The following is a 23651-nucleotide window of genomic DNA, read 5'->3' as shown; positions in this document are numbered from 1 at the left end:
CCAGCTCTAACTGTTGCTTCTTGACCTGCGTACAGGCTTCTCAAGAGGCAGGTCAGGTGGTCTGGTATTCCCATCTCTTTCAGAATTTTCCACAGTTTATTGTGATCCACACAGTCAAAGGTTTTGGCATAGTCAATAAAGCAGAAATAGATGTTTTTCTGGAACTCTCTTACTTTTTCCATGATCCAGCAGATGTTGGCAATTTGATCTCTGGTTCCTTTGCCTTTTCTAAAACCAGCTTGAACATCTGGAAGTTCATGGTTCATGTATTGCTGAAGCCTGGCTTGGAGAATTTTGAGCATTACTTTACTAGTGTGTGAGATGAGTGCAATTGTGCGGTAGTTTGAGCATTCTTTGGCATTGCCTTCCTTTAAGATTGAAAGGAAAACTGACTTTTTCAGTCCTGTGGCCACTGCTGAGTTTTCCAAATTTGCTGGCATATTGAGTGCAGCACTTTCACAGCATCATCTTTCAGGATTTGAAATAGCTCCCCAACCTGGGGTCAAACCCCTACCATCTGCATTGGAAGCGGAGTCGTAACCACTGGACCACCAGGGAAGACCCTGAATGCTACTTTAGACATTATCTACCAACTTCCATCTACTATGGTACATGCAAATTTATTCTCTGATAGTGTTATTCCCTTTCTTACTATCCTTCATCTTCTGAATATAGTTATAATATCTGGTCAAATCAATATTCAGTGTTTATATTATTAGATATTCGCAAACGTAACTCCCAGCAGAGTGCTGTCATGTTTTATGATTAGGTTTTTAACGTATCTTCCAGTTTATCTGCTTGTAAACTCCTTCATTTATCTTAAATTTGGTTTATATAGTATTTTTCTCTTGTCAAATTTTATTTGGTTCTTTTATAAATGTGGTTTGCAACTTCTTAGAGTTCCCTGTTGAAAATTTCCAGTGTGGGTTTTGCATTCTTTAGCAGGTACACTTGTTTAGGAAGTACACTTGTTTCACTATTTGTGTTTTTTGTCATTTTTATTTTTGTCTTCATTTTAATGTTTATTTTTATGTATTTATTTATTTGGCTGTGCCGGATCTTAGTTGTGGCATTTGGGATCTTTAGTTGTGGCATTTGGGATCTAATTCCCTAACCAGGAATCGAACCCACGTCCCCTGCATTTGGAGGGAGGAGTCTTAGCCATTGGACCACGAGGGATGTCCCATTTGTTTTGATAATTCCAATATTTGGAAGCCTCTAGGGTTGTGTCTAATGTCAGTTATTTCTGTTTGTTCTTGTTCATTTTATCTTGGCTCCTTTCATGTCTAGTTATATTTGATTGTGTGCTGAACAATGTATTTCAAAAATGAGTTATAGAAATAACATCAGGATTATGTTATCTCTGTGAGAGGACTTTCACTTGCTTCTTCAGGCTCCTGGTACCCCATGGTAACCTAGGATCACTTTAATCTGACTTTAAAGCTTTCGATTTGGTGTATGTGTGCTCAGCCACTCAGTCGTGTCCAACTCTGTGTGATCCCATGGACTGTAGCCTGCCAGGCTCCTCTGCCCAGGGAATCCTCCAGGTAAGAGTATTGGAGTGGGTTACCATTTCCTTTGATTGGGGGCTACCCATAATTAGAAGCTCATGACAAGCTGTTTGAAGGCTGGTTTACTGTCAATTTACTCTGACCTCTAGGGTGCAATCCTTTGATTGCAGGAGATCCAAAGCAGGAGATTGTTTACCAGGGTACCTCACCCTCAATGGGTGGCCTCTAGTTCTGGGAAGCTTTCAAGAATGCAAAAACTTAGCCACTCCTTTAGATGAGCAAATGCCCACAATGTAAGTGACATGAATACTATGCTCACCTTCCAGGTTCCATTCTCTCCTCGGTCTACCTTGGTATCTTGTTAGACCATTAGTGCTCTAAGAAGGGTTGTTCAGTATTCTGTGCAGCTGTTTTATCTGTCTTTGGTGGTAGGGTTGGTCTGAAGAAGCCAGTTCCACTGCTATTAGACAGTGAAGTCCTCATCTGATTTCCCTTCTTGGTTTTCTGTTTGTTTTGGCTGCAGCACATGACTTTCAGGAACTTATTTCTCCAATCCTGGGCCTCCAGCAGTGAAATCTCACAGTACTAACCACTGGACTGCCAGGGAATTCCCTCTAGGTTTTTTTCTTGGATATGTTAATTGCTTGGAAATGTATTAGTTTCAGTCTTTGGGGAAATGTTTCCTCAAAACTTCCTTTTCTTGTCTCTGTTGGTTGCTCTCGAGATGTTCTGCACAACGATTATCCAGGACTTTCTTCTGATGTCAGTCTTGGAATTCTCTTTTTCTTTTGGGTTAGATTCCCTCGGCCCTTGATCTGCATTTCTATATTTAGATTTATCCTCTGTTTAGTGAAGTTTCATCTATGTAAGAGTAAGTTCCATTGGCAGAACCATGGCGAGGACCACCACTGACCCACCTGTCTAACCTGTCATTGTCAGTAGATCTCCTGTGCACTTATCTGGACATTGTGGCTTCATCATCATCATGGAGCCTCCTTTCCTTTGCCCTCCTCTGTTGAATCTCTTATTTCCTGTTTTCCATGTCTCCCTGTTTCCCAGATTACCCCCTCATTTTAGTGGAAACAAGGTGATTGGTATAGTAGGCAGAATAATGCTCCTCCCCCCAGATGATCACATTCTTATTATATATAAATGGAATGTTACTCAGACATATAAGAGAAGGAAATCCTGCCATTTGTGACAACATGGATGGACCTCGAGGACATTATCCTAAGTGAGGCAACTCAGACGGAAAAGGACGAACACTGCACGGAACCACGTATATGTAGAATCTAACGCTGCTCTTCTCACTGTGTCCTTTAGGTACGAGGAGTTTGAAGGTTGAAGAGAAAGGGTCAGCAAATTTCCCCAAAGACTAAGGAGTCTTCTGGGGAGGAAGTTAGTGAGATCCTGACATTGATTCTTTGGGAGGATCAGGTTTACTATTTCACCTGATGCATCCCCGACCTGGGATGGCAGCAAAACACACCAGGCTCATCCAGAAGAAATTCACCATGGAGGGCGGGGACCGGCGCCACTCCCCTGTGCTCAACGCTGCTGGCTAGGAGGACAGGTGCTAGCTCAGCCCTTATACATTTCCCTGAAGCATCAGCGGTGTGTCCTAGGAGAAAGAGCCCTTTGAGTTTGCCACCTCAAACTGGTAGAGCAAGTCGGGTTTCAGTAACTCCATCTTGTGACCAGTCGTGACATAGCAGATCGTCTGTGTTTCAATAGTGACAGCTTGTGGGGCGGAGGCAGGAGACTGGGGTCTGTGGGCACTGCAGCAATTTTATTCTGTCCAGTCACTCATTTGGGCTGTGCTGCGTCTCTGCTGCTGCACAGGCTTTTCTCCAGGTGCAGGCTGTGCGCTTCTCCTGCTGCTGAGCCCAGGTTCTAGGGAGTCCCGGCTTCAGTGGCTGCAGCACGTGGGCTCAGGTGCGGCCCCTGGGCTCCAGAGCACAGGCCCAACAGTGGTGGTGCACAGGGCTTAGCTGATCTGTGGCACGTGGGATCTTCAAGGACCAGGGATGAAACCTGTGTCTCCCGCATTGGCAGGCAGATACTCCTAAGCCACCAGGGAAGCGCAATTCTGTCCTTTTGTATCTCTTATTTTTCAGTGTTTCCACCCTTATTGAAAAATAATGACAAAATTGTAGTATTTTTAAAGTGTACAGTTTGATATACATATATACTGTGAGAAGGTTTTCACCGTCTAGTTAGTGAACAGTCATCCTTTTTTGCAGGCGGTGGGGGGTGGTGGGAACACCTTAATTTTTACTCTCTTGACAGATTTCAATCATACAATACCATACAATTAACTATAGTCACCATGCTGCACACAAGACCCTCAGGCCTTACTTTATAACTGAAATTTGCACCCTTTACCAACCTGTTCGTACTGTCCCCTTCTCTCTTAGCAACCACCATTCTATTTTACAAGCCCAACTCTTGTTAAATTTTTAAAATTTACATTTCACATAGGAGTGGTACCATGTAGTATTTGTGTTTGTCTGGCTTACTTCACCCTGCTTGGCTATTCAGGGTCTTTTGTGGTTCCAAATTTAAGGATTTTCTATTTCTGTGAAAAATGCCACTGGAATTTTGATAGGAATTGCCCTGAATCTATATCTCACTTTGGGCAGTATGGGGCATTTAGCAATCTTCATTTTCCAACCCATGAACACCAAATAGCTTTCCATTTATTTGCGTCTTCCTAAGCTTCTTTTATCAATGTTTAGTAGCTTTTTAGTGTACAGATTGTTCATCTCCTTCATTAAATTTATTTCCTAAGTGTTTGTCTTTATGATAATCATAAAATTAGATTCTTAACCCATAGTTCATTGTTAGTGTACAGAAATGCAACTGATTTTTACATACTGATTTTGTATATTGCAACTTTACTGAATTTATCCATCTTTCATTATTAAAGCCAGTGATCAGCAAGATTAAACCTTTGGACTCTCTTCCTGAGCCTACCATGAAAGTGAAAGTGAAAGACGCTCAGTCGTGTCCGACTCTTTGCGACCCCATGGATTACAAACTGCCAGGCTCCCCTGTGCATGGAATTTTTCAGGCAAGAATACTGGAGTGGGTTGCCATTTCCTTCTCCAGGGGATCTTCCCAAGGGGATGGAACCCAGGTCTCCTGCATTGCAGGAGGATTCTTTACCGTCTGTGATACCAGTATACATAAGTACCATGTATATCTGCTTTATATGTGTATTATTAAAGACCACAGTACCAGGCTTCCCTGGTGGCTGATCGGTAAAGAATCTGCCTGTCTATTCAGGAGACACAGGTTCAATCCCTGGTCTGGGAAGATCCTGAGGAGCAACTAAGCCCGTGTGCCACATCTACTGAGCCTGTGTTTTAGAGCCTGGGAGTCGAAACTACTGAGCTCACGGGCTGCGGCTGGAGCCCACACGCTCTAGAGCTCACGCTCTGCAACAAGAGAAGCCACCACAGTGAGAAGCCTGCCCGTGGCAACTAGACAGCAGCCCTTGCTCACCGCAACTTGAGAGAAGCCCATGAAGCAACGAAGACCCAGCACAGCCAATAAAAAAACACAAGCATTAAAAAAAAATCTATAGTACCAGACATTCCCACGCATGAAGTGACCAGGCCCAACCCTGCTTAGCTTCTGAGATCAGGTGCATTCAGGGTGGTATGGCCAAAGACACACCAGTTTAATTTGCATATTAAAAACAGAGAAACATACCAAAAGACAAAACGATAATGCAAAACATACAACAAAAGAATGATTTTCTTAATAAACAAAGAATCATTATAATAAAGAAAAAGATGAATAATTCAATAGAAAAATGGTCAAAGGATAAAAATCAGTATCTAACTTAGTTTTAATTTTACTTATTAAACATAAAGACTAAAAGTGTAATGGATGAATGCTACTTTTCATTGAACAGATTAATAAATATTTAAAAGTAGGATAAAGCTTAGTGTTAGTGACGGTGTAAAGAAATTCTCATAAACTGTTAGTGGAAACAAACATTAATGTAAAATTTTAGAAGGTAATTTATTAACATACATCCAAATGTAAAATGCCCATACCCTGTAATCTAGTAATTCCATTGTTAAGAACTTAGGAATACTTTCCAATTATTTTTGTTTATGCATCATTTTGGATGCGTTTCTTTGTAAGTAACATGAAATTCAGTTTAAAGAATGCTGGGGGTTTACTAGACCATGGACCTAGATCTCAAGACACAGGGTGGGCTTAGCTCCGGTTTGATTCAGCATCTCAGTGACATCACTGTTGACCGTTTCCCTCTGGCTCTCCTTTCTGACCTCTGGCATATCGGTTTCATCTGAAGGTTGATTCTCCATCAAGGCCACAAGATGGTTGCCAACAGCTTCCAAGGTATAGTGGACATACGCATTCTTATTGGCTGCAAGGCACCTTTGAAACCTTTCCTGGGGTTGGGAGGAATTTCTCCATCTCTTGATTCCTGCTTCACCAATGCAGAATTCAAAAATTCTGTTTCCCAGCCTTTCTTATAGCTCTGCCAATATATTCAAATGGTTCTTGGTGACATGAAGATGCAAAACCACACAGAGACTCTTCTGGCAGAAGTGACAGTACTACCTTCAGAGGCAGCAGTTGGGGGGGGGTTCAGGTGGGATCCCTAACGGTCCCACATTCTCTACCAGCAGGGTTGCACACAGTGGGGAAGCAGTAGTGTTTTCTCTGGAGCAATAGGACATATTCTGCCTTGTGTCCTAGGATTCTCTGGCTGTCCCAGAGATTCCATGAAGGTCCTGATATTAAAAAAAAAAAAAATTATGTATTCGGCTGCACTGTGTCTTAGTTACGGCATGTTCAGTCCTGACCAGGGACTGAACCCAGGTTCCCTGCATTGGGAGCTTGGAGTGTCAGCCACTGGATATATCCTTCAATATATCTGGTAGAAAACAATAGAATGGGAAAGACTAGAGATCTCTTCAAGAAAATAGAGATACCAAGGGAACATTTCATGCAAAGATGGGCACAATAAAGGACAGAAATGGTATGGACCTAATAGAAGCAGAAGATATTAAGAAGAAGTGGCAAGAATACACAGAAGAACTGTACGAAAAAGATCTTCATGACCCGGATAATCACGATGGTGTGATCACTCATCTAGAGCCAGACATCCTGGAATGTGAAGTCAAGTGGGCCTTAGGAAGCATCACTATGAACAAAGCTAGTGGAGGTGATGGGATTCCAGTTGAGCTATTTCAAATCCTAAAAGATGATGCTGTGAAAGTGCTGCACTCAATATGCCAGCAAATGTGGAAAGCTCAGCAGTGGCCACAGGACTGGAAAAGGTCAGTTTTCATTCCAATCCCAAAGAAAGACAATGCCAAAGAATGCTCAAACTACCACACATTTGCACTCATCTCACACGCTAGCAAAGTAATGCTCAAAATTCTCCAAGCCAGGCTTCATCAATACATGAACTATGAACTTCCAGATGTTCAAGCTGGTTTTAGAAAAGGCAGAGGAACCAGAGATCAAATTGCCAACATCTGCTGGATCATGGAAAAAGTAAGAGAGTTCCAGAAAAATATCTATTTCTGCTTCATGACTATGCCAAAACCTTTGACTGTGTGGATCACAACAAACTGTGGAAACTTCTGAAAGAGATGGGAATACCAGAACACCTGACCTGCCTCTTGAGAAACCTGTATGCAGGTCAGGAAGCAACAGTTAGAATTGGACATGGAACAACAAACTGGTTCCAAATAGGAAAAGGAGTATGTCAAGGCTGTATATTGTCACCCTGCTTATTTAATTTCTATGCAGAGTACATCATGAGAAACGCTGAGCTGGATGAAGCACAAGCTGGCATCAAGATTGCTGGGGGAAATATCAATCACCTCAGATATGCAGATGACACCACCCTTATGGCAGAAAGTGAAGAAGAACTAAAGAGCCTCTTGAAGAAAGTGAAAGAGGAGAGTGAAAAAGTTGGCTTAAAGCTCAACATTCAGAAAACTAAGATCATGGCATCTGGTCCCATCACTTCATGGCAAATAGATGGGGAAACAGTGTCAGACTTTATTTTTGGGGGCTCAAAAATCACTGCAGATGGTGACTGTAGCCATGAAATTAAGACACTTATTCCTTGGAAGAAAAGTTATGACCAACCTAGACAGCATATTCAAAAGCAGAGACATTACTTTGGCAACAAATGTCCATCTAGTCAAGGCTATGGTTTTTCCATTAGTCATGTATGGATGTGAGAGTTGGACTATAAAGAAAGCTGAGCGCCAAATAATTAATGCTTTTGAACTGTGGTGTTGGAGAAGACTCTTGAGAGTCCCTTGGACTGCAAGGAGATCCAATCAGTCCATCCTAAAGGAAATCAGTCCTGAATATTCATTGGAAGGACTGATGTTGAAGCTGAAACTCTAATACTTTGGCCACCTGATGCAAAAGCTGACTCATTTGAAAAGACCCTGATGCTGGGAAAGATTGAGGGAAGGAGAAGGGGACGACAGAGGATGAGATGGTTGGACGGGATCACCGACTCAATGCACATGAGTTTGGGTAAACTCCGGGAGTTGGTGATAGACAGGGAGGCCTGGCATGCTGTGGTTTATGGCGTCGCAAAGAGTTGGACACGAATGAGTGAGTGAACTGAACTGAACTGATATCCAATTTAAAACTAAATATTAAAAAAAACTAAGACCATGGCATCCACTACTTCATGGTAAATAGAGGGGGAAAAGGTGGAAGTAGTGATAGATTTCCTCTTCTTGGGCTCTAAAATCACTTTGGATGGTGACTGCAGCCATGAAATCAGAAGACGTTTGCTTCTTGGCAGGAAGGCTATGACAAACCTAGACAGAGTGTTGAAAAGCAGCGATATTAGTCTGCTGACAAAGGTCATATAGTCAAGGTTATGGTCCTCCCAGTGGTCATGTACGGTTGTGAGAGCTGGACCGTAAAGAAGATGGAGCGCCAAAGAATTGATGCTTTCAAACTTTAGTGCTGGAGATTCCTGAGAGTCCCTTGGAGAGCAAGGAGATCAAACCTGTCAATCTTAAAGGAAATCAACCCTGAATACTCACTGAAAGGACTGATTCTGAAGTTGAAACTCCAGTATTTTGGTCATTTGATGCTAACAGTTGACTCATTGGAAAAGTCTCTGATGTTGGGAAAGACTAAGGGCAGAAGGAGAAGAGGGTGTCAGGAGATGAGATGGCTGGATGGCATCACGAATGCAATGGACATGAACTTGGGCAAGCTTCAGGAGATGAGGAGGGATAGAGCGGCCTGGCGTGCTGCAGTCCATGGGGTCACAAAGAGTCAAACATGCCTGGGCAACGGAACGACAACAACATATCCTTTAATACATTCTTTTCTGCTTAAACTATACACAGTTCATTTCTGTTGCAGACAAGAAAGAACCCTGACGTACAGAAACATGCTCCCTCATCCACATCTAGGGAAGGAAAGGTCACTTTCAGAAATTCTCTCAAAATAGCAAAGAACTTTCCTTCTCTGAGACCTCTGACAAACCTCTTTATATCTCAGCAGCCAGAATTGGGTCAACTTTTTTTTTTCTGAATTACTGGGGCTTGAGGATGGGATTGCAGTAATGAGCTAAGGCCTAAGCCACAGCATTATCCATTAAGGCCTAAGACAGAGGACAAAAGAAAAAAGGACACAGAGAGAAGTGAGGATACCCAGGTGAGGACTAGGATACTTAGAGAAAGGGAATGGGTGAAGGTATATGAGAAGCAGGATAACCTCAAAGTCCACCAGATTACAGTGGTCTCTCAGTATCCATGGAGAATTGGTTCCAGGACCCCCATGTACATCAAAATCCAGAGGTGATCAAGTACCTCATCTAAAATGGTGTAGATTTACATATATCCTATGCACATCCTACCATATACTTTATTTTAAAAAGTATTTATTTAATAATTATTATTTAAAAAATTCAAAATGTATTTGTTTGGCATCAGGTCTTAGTTGCAGCATGTGGGATCTTCTTTGGGGCATGCAGGATCTTTTCAGTTTTGGCACACGAACTCTTAGTTAATGGCATGTGGACTCTAATTCCCTGACAGGAATCAAACCTGGATGCTCTGCCCTGGAGCACAGAGTCTTAGCCACTGAGCCACTAGGGAAGTCCCCTACCATATACTTTAAATCATCTCTGGATTATTTATAATACCTAACACAACATAAACACTATGTAAACAGTGGCCATTGTTGTAAATCCCAGTTTTATTTTTTTGGAACTTTCTGGAAAATTTTTTCCAAATATTTTCGATCTACTATTGGTTGAATCCATAGATGAGGAATGCACAGATACAGAGGGTTGACTGCATGACCACACGCTTTTCAAGAGTGACTCTCGCCCTGGGTACAACTGATGTTTTGAGCAGGACATCTCTTTGTTGTGTGGGGCTGTCTTGTGTGTTGGAGGTAACATCGCTGGCCTCCACCCACTATCCAACAGTAGCACTCCCCTACCCTGAAAGTTGTAACAACCAAAAATGTGTCCAGACATTGCTAAACGTCTCCTGGGGGCAAAATTACGCGAAGTTGAGAACCACAGGGCTAGTGGAAGACCCTGGGAGGGAGTGTGGTGGGTGAGGGCAGGGTGGAGAACTTGGACTACTCAGATCCTACAAAGTACAAGGCAGGGGGATTAACTCCAGGTTACTCCGAGTTGCAGATGAGATTCTTTTTGTTTCTACGAAACAAAAGTAATTCTACAGGGGACTGTTGAATCACCATCTCCCAAAGGCAAATATTACTTTTTATAGAGAATACAGCCTAACCACAAAGTGGAAAATATATACTTTTTCATCTGCCCTATAATTTTCAAGGCCACATCTCTTAAAATGAGGTTACATTACATAGTATTACATATTATTCAGAGTGGATTTAACCCACCTACCTTACTTCCAAATGTATCTTTTTTGCATCATCGCTGAGTGATATTCCTTTTAATTCTCTGAACTACTCAAGCATTTGACCAAAAGACTGAAATTTATTAGTTCGATACATAGATATTTTGGGTTACCTGATACATAGGTATTAAAAAGCTATATTGTCGTTTTAGGTACTTTTTTTTTTCTGAACAATTTTATTCTTTAGCATTATGAAGTGTCCTTAATCATATTTAAATCTCTTTTTTTGGCTTCAATTGTCTGATATCAAGATAAGAACTTCTGCATTCTTAGTGCTTTCATGTGGCTGGTGTATCTTTGTCTATTTATCCTTTCTGAACCACTTTGTTTTAGGTGTAGCTTGTATGTGGCATGTTAGTGTATTAGTTAAGCTTTTGCTGCACAACAAACTGTAATGAAACTTGGTAGCTTAAAACAAGAGTCATTTGTTTAGCTCATGGTTCTGTGGGTTGGGGATTTGCTGTCTAGGCTGGCTCAGCAAACCTGATGGGCTTGGTCACATACCTAACCTCAGCTGGGGGTTGGCTGATGCCAAATGATCTAAAAGCCCCTAATTTACCAGGTGGCGCTAATTGTAAAGAACCCGACTGCCAGTGCAGGGGATGTAAGAAACTAGGGTAAGATCCCTGGGTGGGAAAGATCCCCTGGAGGAGGAAAGGGCAACCTACTTCAGTACTCTTGCCTGGAGAATCCTATGGTTTGATCTCTGGGTCGGGAAGATCCCCTGGAGGAGAAAATGGTAACTCACTTCAGTATTCTTGCCTGGAGAATCCCATGGACAGAGGAGTTTGGCAGGTTACAGTCCATGGGGTAGCAGAGTCAGCCACAACTGAAGTGACTTAGCACACCACACGTGATGATTAGCACACCATTGGTGAGGGCTAGGGGGATGACTGGGCCAATCTTTCATAATCCAGCAGGTTAGCCTACACACAGGGAGGACACGTTTCTAGTGCAGTCAGAAAGGACAAGCTCTGAGGGCTGGTGTCTGTTTGCATCACAATTACTAATGCTCTATTAGCTGAAGCAATTTATATCAACAACCCAGACTTAAGGACAGAGAAGTGAAGTGAAGTGAAAGTCGCTCAGTCATGTCTGACTCTTTGCGACCCCATGGACTATACAGTCCATGGAATTCTCCAGGCCAGAATATTGGAGTGGGTAGCCTTTTCCTTCTCCAGAAGGATGGAGAAACAGACTCCAGTTCTTGATGAGATGATCTATAACACCACGCTGCAAAGTCATAGTCGAAGGGAGAAGTTGTAGCCAGTTTTTACAATCCATCACATTTGGGTTTTCCTTTTGATTCAATCTAAATATTTTTTCTTTTGATGTTGCTTTAAACCCAGTTACATTTATTACATGACTGTTAGGTTTGATCTCAATTTGCCATATCATTCTGTGCTATATTTATTCTGTTGTTATTTTTATTATGTTTCTGCCTGTGTGGTTGATTTGCTCTTTTATTAATTTTTTTGGTTTTAGGAAAAAAAATATATTTTTTGGTCATGCCATGGGGCTTGTGGGATCTTAGTTCCCTGACCAGGGATCAAACTCATGTCCCTTGAAGTGGAAGTGATGAGTCTTTACCTCTGGACTGCCAGGGAAGTTCCCTCCATCCTTAATGTTATTGCTTTCAGCAAGTCTATTTGAACATTTCTATTCCATGCCTCCTTCCCTCTAAGTCACCTCCTGTGACCCCCTGCAACACTTTAAAAGTGTACCCTGAGAGTGTTGAATAAGGAAGTGAGGACACCTCCTTTACCTTCTGTCCTTCACTTTCTTAGACTCCTCCTCTCAGCAACAAAAAGGGCTTTCTCTTTCTTGCATTGCATGGACTTTCCTTACATCAAATCCTTATCCTATTTACTCTCTCATTTACTATAAAAACTCTTTCTTACAGTCTTCTGGGCTTGGCTTTTATAAGCTTCTCTTTTCCTCCACAAGGCTTCCACTTCTTCCAAAAACCACAAGCACTTACTTTCAGGCTATTGTTTCAACATGGACTTGAAAGACTCTATTTTGAAACTTAAAGCTTTTCAGCAGGATTCTGTCTATCCAAAGAGGATGATTTCCATTAGTTCAGCAGTGGGGGTAATGATGGGCCAGACCAGAACCAGGGATTATCAGGCAGGAAAAATTTATTAATATTCCCCAAAATGTTACACTGTGGATACACTGTAAGAAATTATATGGAGTTTCATTACACAGAGGGCTTCCCAGGTGGCACTAGTGGTAAAGAACCTGCCTGCCAACGCAGGCAACATTAGAGACGATGGGTTCGATCCCTGGGTCGGGAAGAACCCCTGGAGGAGGGCATGGCAACCCACTCCAGTATTCTTGCCTGGAGAATCCCATGGGCAGAGGAGCCTGGCGGGCTAAGTCCAGTGGGTTGCCAAGAGTTGGACATGACTGAAGTGACCTAGCATTACACAGATGGAAAATCAATGTTATCATAAGTGAGTCTGGAAGTAGTGAAACATCTTCAGAAAGCATCACTAGGACTCCCTAACATCCAGTTTTCTGGGCCCTTGTGGGCATACAAAAGACCACCGCTCCTGGTGTGATGGAGTCATGTGAGGCGTTCTAGCCAATGAAAGGTAATGGAAGTGAAAGGGCTGAGGCAGTGGACAGCTGCTGATGTGACAAGTCCCCTCTGCCCCTTTGAAACGGGTTTCATGGTGAGACGGATGAACTGCGGGATCAAGCTAGTCTGAACTATAGAGACACTGCTTAGAGGTCAGCTACCTACCCTGGAGAGTTGCTGGTTCCACAGAAGACTCCGCATGAGCAAGGAACAATGTTTATTAAGATGCTGAGATTTTTGAAATTGTTTATTATCAGACCATGAGCTGGCCTATGCTTATATATCCTCCTTCTTTGGCCATTGGCCTAATGCCTAATAAATGAGGGTACAGGCTATTGAGGGGAAAGTGTGTGTGTGTGTGTGTGTGTGTGTGTGTATGTTTAATATGGGCCATTTTCTAAGTCTTTATTGAATTTGTTAAAATATTGTTTCTGTTTTGTGTTCTGGTTCTTTGGCCAAGAGGCGTGTGAGAATCTTAGTTCCCAGATCAGGGATCAAACTTGCACCCCCTGCATTGGAAGATGAAGTCCCAACCACTGAAGGGAAGTCCATGGAAAGTGTGTTAGTTTGATAGTTGATTTTTTGTTTTCTTTCTTTTTTGCAAGCAGTGAAACTCGTTCACTCATTCAAAAATATTCACTGAGTTGCCTACCAAGTGCTAAGAGCTGGAGATTAATAGTACACAAACAAACACAAAAATTTTTTGCCCTTAAAGAGCTTATATAATAGTCAGAAAAAATCAAATCAAGAACAAAATACTTGCTATGAGATAAGTGTTATGAAGCAAATAAACAATGGCTGAGTTGGACCTTAACAAGGGGTGGAGGTTCTAATTTAGATGGTGTGCTGGAGAGGAGGCATTTCTTCCAGCGTACGAAGAAAGGGGTCAAGTATTCCAGGTCACATGAGGAAAGAAAGATCTTAAGAGTTTGAGGAACTAAGACCAATGTGACTAGACAGGAATAAATGAGGAACAAGCAGCAAACATAAAGCTGGAGAGATATACGGAGATAGATCAGGTTCTATCAGATAAGATCAATTTAATCTTCCTGGGATCAATGCCAGACCGCCACACCAATGTTCATTTCCTTCTTCCCTCCATCTGCCTCCACAAAGGACACACCGCTCATCTTTCTGACAGTGAATCCCTCTTCTTGGACCCTCCCTGCTCTGGTCACACTTTGTGCCCCTCTTTTCATGCACTTGGCTCCTTTGATCACCCTCAGCTCTTCTGAATCTTCCTCCTCTCCCCAGTGCATCAGCCCTGTCAGCCAGTGTACAAAATACTCTATTTCTGTCTTAAGAAAAACATAATCTGGTATTGTATTTCCTGACAGCTTCTGATCTATTTTGATTTGTGTTCCTTCCTGGGCTTGCCTGGTGGCTCAGATGGTAAAGAATCCGCCTGCAATGCAGGAGACCTGGGTTCAGTCCCTGGGTTGGGGAGATCCCCTGGAGGAGGGCATAGCAACCCACTTCAGTACTCTTGGCTGGAGAATTCCCATGGACAGAGGAGTGTATTGAGCTACAGTTCATGGGGTCTCAAAGAGTTGGACACGACTGAGTGACAAAGCCCAGCCCAGCACAGCTTCTGATCTATTTCAATTTCTTTCTGTTCCTTTCTAGTCCCAGAGGTTTACAATTAATTTGTATGCTCACTGTTGATACCCAAATAAGATGTCTTCTTGGAGCTCGAATCTCATATACCCAATTGTCAGTTTAGGGACTCCATTTGAAGGCTTGGTATAAACACTTTCCATCTTCTGAGCCCATCAGTGGATTATCCATCAGTTTTTGTTTTTTTTTTTTTCTTTTTGGTCACGTCATGGGGCTTCTGGGATCTTCCTTCCCTGACCAGGGAAAAAACCTGGGACCTAGGCAGTGAGAGCGGAGTCCTAACCACGGGACTGCCAAGAAATTTCTCATTTGTTTTTTGTTTTTTAATATATCAGGCAATGAACCCACTGACAGCTCAGAGGTTCAGGCCCCAAATCTGGGAGCCTGGCTCACTACTGCTAATGCTAGTTTTCATGATCTCGTGCCTGAATTTCTGAAATGGTCTTATGATTTGGCTCCCTGCTTCTACCGTGCCTTCCTCTAATGCATTCTCTACATGGCTATTTTATTTATTTTAACCCAGAACATTTTAACTGAAATAAATTTTAAAAAATTAAAGAAATTTTTGCCAAACAAACTTCTATAACAAAAGCAGTATATATACTGTAAAACTTACACAAAAGGGGACTTCCCTGGTGGTACAGTGAGTGGAAGGAAAATTTCCTTGGAAGCAAAGTTAAGACCAACCTAGACAGCATATTAAAAAGCAGAGACATTACTTTGCTAACAAAGGTCCATCTAGTCAAGGCTATGGTTTTTCCAGTGGTCATGTATGGATGTGAGAGGTGGACTATAAAGAAAGCTGAGCACCAAAAAATTGATGCTTTTGAACTGTGGTGTTGGAGAAGACTCTTGAGAGTCCCTTGGACTGCAAGGAGATGCAATCAGCCCATCCTAAAGGAAATCAGTCCTGAATATTCATTGGAAGGACTGATGTTGAAGCTGAAACTCCAATACTTTGGCCACCTCATGCAAAAGCTGACTCATTTGAAAACACCCTGATGCTGGGAAAGATTGAGAGCAGAAGGAGAAGGGGACGACAGAGGATGAGATGGCTGGGTAGCATCACCGACTCAATGGAGGTAAGTTTGGGTAAACTCTGGGAGCTGGTGATGGACAGGGAGGCCTGGTGTGCTGCGGTTCATGGGGTTGCAAACAGTCAGGCACGACTGAGCGACTGAACTGAACTGAACTGAACTGAACTGAACTGAACAGTGACTGGAGCTCTGTGCTTCCAGTGCATCACGCCCGGGTTTGATCCCTGGTCAGTGAACTAGATCCCACATGTCACAACTGAAACTATGCATGCCGCAACTAAAGATCCCAAACTAAGACCCAGCACAGTCAGATAAATCAATGAATTTAAAAATATTACACAAAAGATAGCAAAAATAAAGAAAATAAAAAATAAACAAAAATATGTAAACATTTTCACTTCCAAAGAGTACAGCTGCTAATGAAATCGTGTACAAGCCCCTGCATCCTTTTCTTCTGAAGTAAAAGGCTGACTCAAGAGTTAATGATTGGGAAATGTGAAGATGTAGAAACAAAGAATAGCTATTGGGCTGGGGAACTGGTAACAATTTAGACTATAATTCAGCCACATGGCAGAATCACTGAACTCACAGTTTCCTGAAAGATATAGATAAAGGCCTGACACATATTCCTAAATTTTGTAACAGGAAGCAGACTCCCTCCAGATGAAAACTGCTGACCACAAGAACATGGGCTCTAGACTGAACTGATGATGCTTGAAATTTCACCTTGATGTCAACTAGTCCAAGAACTGTCCCTAAGCTGATCACACCCTGCTCCCTAGCCACTGTAAAACTCCTCACTACCCCCTCCACAGTGGGTCACACAGTCTTGATGGCAGAAACCCACTGTGGCTCCCTCTGCCTGGCAAAGCAATAAAAGCTACTCTTTCTACTTCACCAAAAACTCTGTCTCCCTGTCTCTGTGAAGAGATGGCCAAGTTTTGGCAATACTAACAACTTACGTAAAATCCTTCTAGATCTTTTTTCATACTACATAAATGTACATATGTGCATTTTGTAATCAAAATGAGATATTGTAACATATGTATTGTTTTGTGACCTGCCCTTTTCAGTTAACCAACTCCACCTTTCCATGGCACTGTGTTTCCAGCTCATATTCAGTCCATCTATATTCATATTTCTTCGGTTGTCCTGAAATTTCATAGGTAGTCTGTTCAAATCAGGATTCAACCTGGACCCTATGTCCCTCATACTTCTTTTTATAGAGCAGGGGCTTTTTCCCCTCAACTCTAAATTTTTAAAGAGATGGGACCAGTTTTTCTGCAGAATGTTCCCCCTTCTGGATTTGCTTGGTTACTTTGTATGGTATCATTTAGTTTGCTCTTTTACCCCCTGCATTTCTCATAAATTGTGTTAGATGCAAAGAACCGACAGTCAAGTTAAACATTTTTGACTGGACTAGATCACAGATGAGGATACTGTATACTTCATACAACAACCAACGAGGTTGATGCACAGGATGGTCTTTTAAACATGAATGGTATCATGTCACCATTGCTTAAATGCCATTTATAGCTTCCTACTTATTCTACATTACAACTCTTCAACTTGGCTCACAATGGTCTGAAAGATTTGGTGCCTTACTCTTCCACTTTAATTTCCTCCAGTCTCTGCTTGCTTTTTAAAATTGTTGCCACGCTGTTTCCACTCCCTAAACACGGGAAGCGGAAGTGCTTACCTTCTAGGACCTTTGCCCCTTGGTCTGGGAGACTCTCCCCAGCCACTACTTTCTCCGTTTCTCTTCCTTCCTCCTAACGTCAAGCATCTTATCAAACTGTACGCCCCCCCCCTTTTTTTAAATATATGTACTTCATATAACTAACTTTTTTTGCCACTTAACTTGGCATCTTCCATCCAACCTGAGGCCCCTGCAGTGGAAGCATGCAGTCTTAACCACTGGACCATAGGGGAAGTCCCTCAAACTGCAGGTCTTTTAAAGTTCACTTCCTCAGAAAAGCTGTCTCTAATTATTTAATAACTGTAATTATTTAAACTAGCTTCGTTGGAGGGACCTTCATACCCTACATCCCAAGCACCTTGCTTTTTGTACCAAGACACTTTTTCCGCATTGGCAGGTGATTCTTTACCAGTAGCGCCACCTGGGAAGACCCCCAAGATACTTTTTTGGTCCGCCTTAGTATCTGTGTCCATACCTGACAGTAAGCTGCACAAGTGCAAGGGCCTTGCCTGTTCGACTCACTGTGAACACAGCATCTGTGCACAGCACCCCGCCGACTGAATCACCATAGGTCACAATAACCCTGAAGCAGCCGGGTCTTGGGCAGGTGGCCGCAAACTCGCGTCAGTGCCCGTAATAAGAGTACTTCCCTGGGAAATCGTTCGAGTGCAGGAAGTCATTTTTACGCAAGTTATTTTTCGGCCCAACTGCCGAAGCAGTAGAAGGAAAGAGAAAATTCCACAGGTGGGGCAGGCTGGCACCTTCAGCCCCGGACGAGTGGGGCCCAGGTGAGCAGCCGGCTCCCCGACTCCCTCACGTGACCGCGGGCGGCGCGCGCAGTGCGCCTGCGCCGGAGCTCCCGGAAGTGGCCGGACCCGAAGCGCAAGCGGAGCGCACGTCCGTCAGCCGCTCAGTCCGCCCGGCCGCCGGCCCGGAACTCCGCGCGCCTTGACCGTCGTCGCCGTCCCGTGGTGTCTTTGGCCCGAAGGGCGGCCGAGGCGCTCGCCATGGCGGCGTTCATCTCAGTACAGCTGAAAAAGACCTCGGAGGTGGACCTGGCCAAGCCGCTGGTGAAGTTCATCCAGCAGACGTACCCGAGCGGCGGGGAGGAGCAGGCCGAGTACTGCCGCGCGGCCGAGGAGCTCAGCAAGCTGCGGCGCGCCGCGCTGGGCCGCCCGCTGGACAAGCACGAGGGCGCGCTCGAGACGCTGCTGAGGTGGGCCTGGGGCCGGGTAGGGGCAGGCTGTCGGCGGCCTGCCGCTTGCCTTACTTCCTCCGCCCTTCCTGACTCCTTCACAGCCACGGCCCGGCCGGCCGCCCCACCCCGGCTCGGCCCGGCGCGTAGGTGTGGTCTGCATTCCTTCCTGCTGCAGGCCCCGGTGACCCTAGCCGCTTTCCCTGGCTGTCCGCCGCGGCCCGCGGTCCTCCGGGGCCCGGTCGACCGGCCACCTGGGAGGAACAGTCCACCACGTATTCACTCGCTCTCGCCACATTTACCCAGAACTAGTTTTCTTCACTTTTTTTTTTTTTGGGGGGGTGCTGTCTGTGAGACACCTCCCTTCCTCCATTTTTGCATCACCGCAAAACTTTGTTGGCCAGGTTGGAATTTCATAATAGTAATTGGCTTGAGGGAAGTGGCAGAATTGGGGCTCTGGAACTCAGGTTTGTTACTTACTCCATACTGTCCACTTTGAAATGAGCCCTCTTCCTAAGTTCATCGCATCCTAACGACAGATGGAGAATTCCATTGGTTAGGAGCTGCCATTATTTAAAATTTAAACGTGAAGGACAGAACGGTCCAGATAGGTTCCTTTTAATCAGTTTGTTCCCAAACAGGTATGCACATAATGGAGTCAATTTGTTATCTTAGTAAATATTTACTGAACTCAGGATGTATTTAATGAGAGTTTTTTTTCCGTAGAACTTTCCAGTTAGAATGGCAGGACATTTTTATAGCACTTTATAGTTAAAAAATATTATTTCGCCCACCTTTTAATCATATTTCCTATGTCTAATGTAGTCTCAGTTCACAGGAAAAACACAGCTATGTTAGGACGCAAGTAGGAGCCGCTTAGATTAAACTCACTAACTGAAAAGGCGACGGATATTGCTTCCTTAGTTTTAGGCATTCCTGGAGATGATTCTGCCTCCAGGATGTTTTCCTCTTAGGAGAGCTTTGTTCCTGTAATCCGGAGAGATGACCACTGGCTCTCCTGTAATTACGGTGGTCGTAACAGTCAGGATCTTACACAAGAGTGCTTTTCTCCTGCGCCCTGGCGAAAGTCCACGGAAGCCTCTGATTGGATTGGCTTGTGCCCATGTGCAATGGTGGGAAATGGCCTAATCGCCCTCCTCTGAGTCACTCTGCTGGTTTAACTTCTCCGTGCAGCATGGATTAAAGTAGCATTATTATGGAGTCAGTTTTCCAGAAGGAGGGTCCTGAATAGATTACGACCCCTTGGTGGTAAATTTTAAAAGATAAGACTTGGGTTTCGAAGATCATTAACTTGATACTTAGTATAAGCTTTTTGAAAAGTTAACCTATGAATGCTTAGACATTCTTTATATTAATGTACTTAATATTTCCAAAGCAATTCTTACCTAGACCTGAGTAGCGTTCAGTGAGGATTTTTCACCAGTAGTATTTAAAATGGAAAGGGCAGTGGCACCCTACTCCAGTACTCTTGCCTGGAGAATCCCCATGGACAGAGGAGCCTGGTGGACTGCAGTCCACCACTCCAGTGTTCTTGCCTGGAGAATCCCGGGGATGGCGGAGCCTGGTGGGCTGCCATCTCTGGGGTCGCACAGAGTCGGACACAACTGAAGCGACTTAGCAGCAGCAGTATTTAAAAAGCATGGGTCATGGTATAATGAAAACAATGCATTAGGTTTGGTCTCAACACTTAAGGAGCAGTGGAGTCTTCAGAGACTTGATAGACGAGAAAGGATAGTGAATATTGGTAATGTGAGGTTTAAAACTTTTTTCACTTGTGCATTCTTTTAGTAAATTTTCCCAGGCGTAAATGTGACAACTGTTCCTAGGTTTTAGGGCTCTTGCAGAGATAGTTTGTTTGAAACTTTCTTTAGTTGTCTCTGCATTATCCGCACGTTAGCACATTCTTGCTTTTCCAGTGGAGTTAGGGTAAGCTGATAGATATTAATACAGTGTATTACATTTTATAATGGAGCTATGTACAAAAGTAGCTTTGGTATGCATCCTGTTATTGGCAGGGTTCATCCAATTATGCAGAATATTTTGCTTTTAATAATTATATTTCGATAATCGTATAAACTGAGCATTAATTTACATATTTTAACTTAATAAACTTTTTGAAAAAGAAGATTTAAGTTAATTCCTAAAGAATAGAAACTAGCTTGGTAAGTACTGGCACACAGCTCTACATATATAGGTCCAGTAATGGACTTGTCTTTTTGTTTTTAGATGAACTCTTAAAATTTCCTAAAATGCATGTTTATGTGTTGTAATATTAAAAGTGAATGTTATCCTTTGTAAAGTGACTTTAAGTACAAATTGGTTAGGAGTGCCTCAGTAAATATTGAATCTTATACTAGGTGATCAGATGGGATGGTTTTTTGGGCAGGGAAGCTCCAGATAACCAGCTTATACCAGTCTTTCGTGCTGATTAATTTCTTTGTAGAGAAAGCTTACAGTCTCCTTCCATGAAAAAGCCTGGTTGTCAGCTTTCTGAAATTTGATTGAAAAAATGGAGGGTGAGCAGCATTCATGTATGGAGTTTTCTGTGTCAGTCTATTTTAGTTTTATATCATATATGTTGCTGTATGAGGGTTGAATTCAGCTGTATGTGGGAGATCTCAGATTATCAGTGAGTTAAATTATGATTTTAGTCCTGTGTAAAAAGTTGGTAGAGAGGTAGTTTAGATAGCTTAGGGTTGTTATGGGCTTCCTGGGTAGCTCAGCCATGCAGGAGACCCCGATTTGATTCCTGGCAGGAAGATCCCCTGGAGAAGGGATCGGCTACCCACTCCAGTATTCTTGGGCTTCCCTGGTGGCTCAGACTGTACGAATCCACCTGCAATGCAGGAGACTTGGTTTTGATCCCTGGGTTGGGAAGATCCCGTGAGGGCATGGCAACCTACTCTAGTATTCTTGCCTGGAGAATCCCCAAGAACAGAAGAGCCTGGCAGGCTACAGTCCCTGGGGTCACAAAGAGTCAGACATGATTGAATGACTAAGTACTGCACAGCCATCAGGCTCAGGCTCCTTTCAGGTATCCACTCTGTAAAAACTAGAGTCCTCGTTCCCAGGGTCCAGATAGCAGTTATACTCAACTTTTAGACAAGAGAATGGAGGGAGGGAGGGGGGAGGCAGAAAGCTCAGCCTTTAGAATGTTACCTGAAAACTGCCCCACAACACCCTCCTCTTATGTTATTAGCCATTATGTATGTCCACATCTCAGAAGGGTAGGAGGGGTAGAGGAATTTTTATTAAGGGCATGCATATACCCAGCTAAAATAAGTGATTTTCTTAGGAAGGAAGGATAGGTAATGAAGTAGACGATTAGCACCATCAGTAGGCTCTGGTGGCTTAGCCAGTAAACAGTCTGCTTGCAACATGGGAGACCTGGGTCAGGAAGATCCCCGGAGAAGGGAATGGCAACCCATTCCAGTATTCTTGCCTGGAGAATCCCATGGACAGAGAATCTGAGAGAACACGTCTGAGAAACTCACACTTTGGCTTCACTTTCAATAGGCTCTCAGTTACCTTTGTCCCCACTGAGCTGCTCTCGGTGCCCACCTGAGCTGTGCTTGCTGTCCTGCACATTTTCCTGAGAGTGAGCCTGTCCTCTTACTGGAGGGTCTGGGAGCCTCAAGATTTCTTCCAAAGATCTTCAAATGACCAGGGACGGAACCCACATCCCCTGCAGTGGAGGCAGATCTTAACCACTGGGCCACCAGGAAAGTCCCCTCAAGTTTCCTGTCTGGCTTCTTTTTACAATTTTCCTGCTTTCTCTCCAGGCAGTTAGATTTTTCAGCTTTGTCTGCTTCATTTACTCACTTTTCTTTCACCTTTTAGAAAATTTCATTGGAACTTCTTGTATGCTGTTGTGCCCTTTCCCATTCTTTCTGTCCTAGTGCAGTTACATCTTTTTAAATTTTATTGCCTTTCCAGTGGAAGTTTGAGAGAGGGAGTAGAGAAGGTTGTTTATTCAGATCTCTTTGTTTAGCAAATAGGGTATTCGCATTTTCATCTTTCTTCTGTATTTATATCAATTTGCATTCTCCTTGGCAAGTAATTTTTTTTCCCTCCACATCCTCAGGAATAGTCACTGATTAATAATTTAAATAAGTTGCTTTTTGCTGAATTGATGTTGCGAGATGGTACCCAGTTTTAGGCTGCATTGCCTTGATATCTCTGAGATCCAGCATTTTCTGTTTGCTGGCTGGCCACTTTTCTTTTTCTGTAAATTAATTGCATGTCCTTTTTTTTGCCCATTTTCTACATTGTGTTTTCCTCACTGATTTTTAAGAGTTCTGTACATTTTCTGGCAATTTATCCTTTTTCTATTATTTATAGTACAAATATCATCTTTAAATCTGTGTTTTGTCTCTTATGTTTATGCTATCTTTTGTCACACAGAAGTCCTTGCAAATTTTTTTTTTTTGGTCTTGCCTCCTGTCATTTGGGATGTTAGTTCCCCAAACGGGGATCAACCCTCACGCATTGCAGTGGAAGCTCAGAGTTTTAATGAGTAATGAATCCTGAAAAGTGTTTTATTCTCAAAACCTGTTGTTACAATTTTTTTCTTGTTTCTGATGTTGCATATGATTACCCCCCACCCCCCAATCAGATCTCTTGAAAGTTCAGAGCCATCTTTTTTTTTAAACCAAGTCTGCTTAATTTTTGGTTTTCTGCTGTCGTTCACTTGTTTCTTTTTCCTCTTTTTGTATAGGATGATTAGCTTCTCATCTTTTTTTGTTTTTCTAATACATCTATTTTAGGACTGTATGTTTTTTCTGAATCTGATCCAACTGGTTTTGGTATGTAGTATTCTTGTGGACATTTTAAAAATAATTTGTAATTTTAGTTTTCTTTAATGTGAGTCTTTTATATAGATTTTGTAAAATTTCTAAATTTGTGTGTCACTTTTTTGTGGGTTAATAGTTTGCTGCATTATGGTACTGTCTTTTTCTTTGTAAAATAAACTTGATGGAACTAGCTTCATAATTTCTGGAAATTTTCCCAAGCACTAGTGTTTTATAAATCAAGAAAGAAAATACTGCTGTTCC

The 23651-nt window shown here is 42.9% G+C and overlaps 1 protein-coding gene across 2 annotated transcripts in view; it reads left to right on the top strand.

Moving 5' to 3' along the window:
- The first annotated feature begins 18113 nt into the window (after positions 1 to 18113).
- The window catches only part of LOC120867851 (programmed cell death 6 interacting protein), a 70861-nt gene continuing 65323 nt past the window's right edge, over positions 18114 to 23651 (top strand). For both annotated transcript variants that reach the window (XM_040246287.1, XM_040246286.1), the window contains exon 1: positions 18114 to 18597. In XM_040246287.1, coding sequence (XP_040102221.1) covers positions 18389 to 18597 — 209 coding nt within the window. In that variant the 5' untranslated portion in view covers positions 18114 to 18388. The remainder of the gene's footprint in view (positions 18598 to 23651) is intronic.

This window comes from Oryx dammah, unplaced genomic scaffold (assembly GCF_014754425.2).
Source record: "Oryx dammah isolate SB20612 unplaced genomic scaffold, SCBI_Odam_1.1 HiC_scaffold_9, whole genome shotgun sequence".
Taxonomy (NCBI): Eukaryota; Metazoa; Chordata; class Mammalia; order Artiodactyla; family Bovidae; genus Oryx; species Oryx dammah.
The sequence above is the reverse complement of the archived record's forward strand: the minus strand, read 5'-3'. Positions and strand labels throughout refer to the sequence as shown.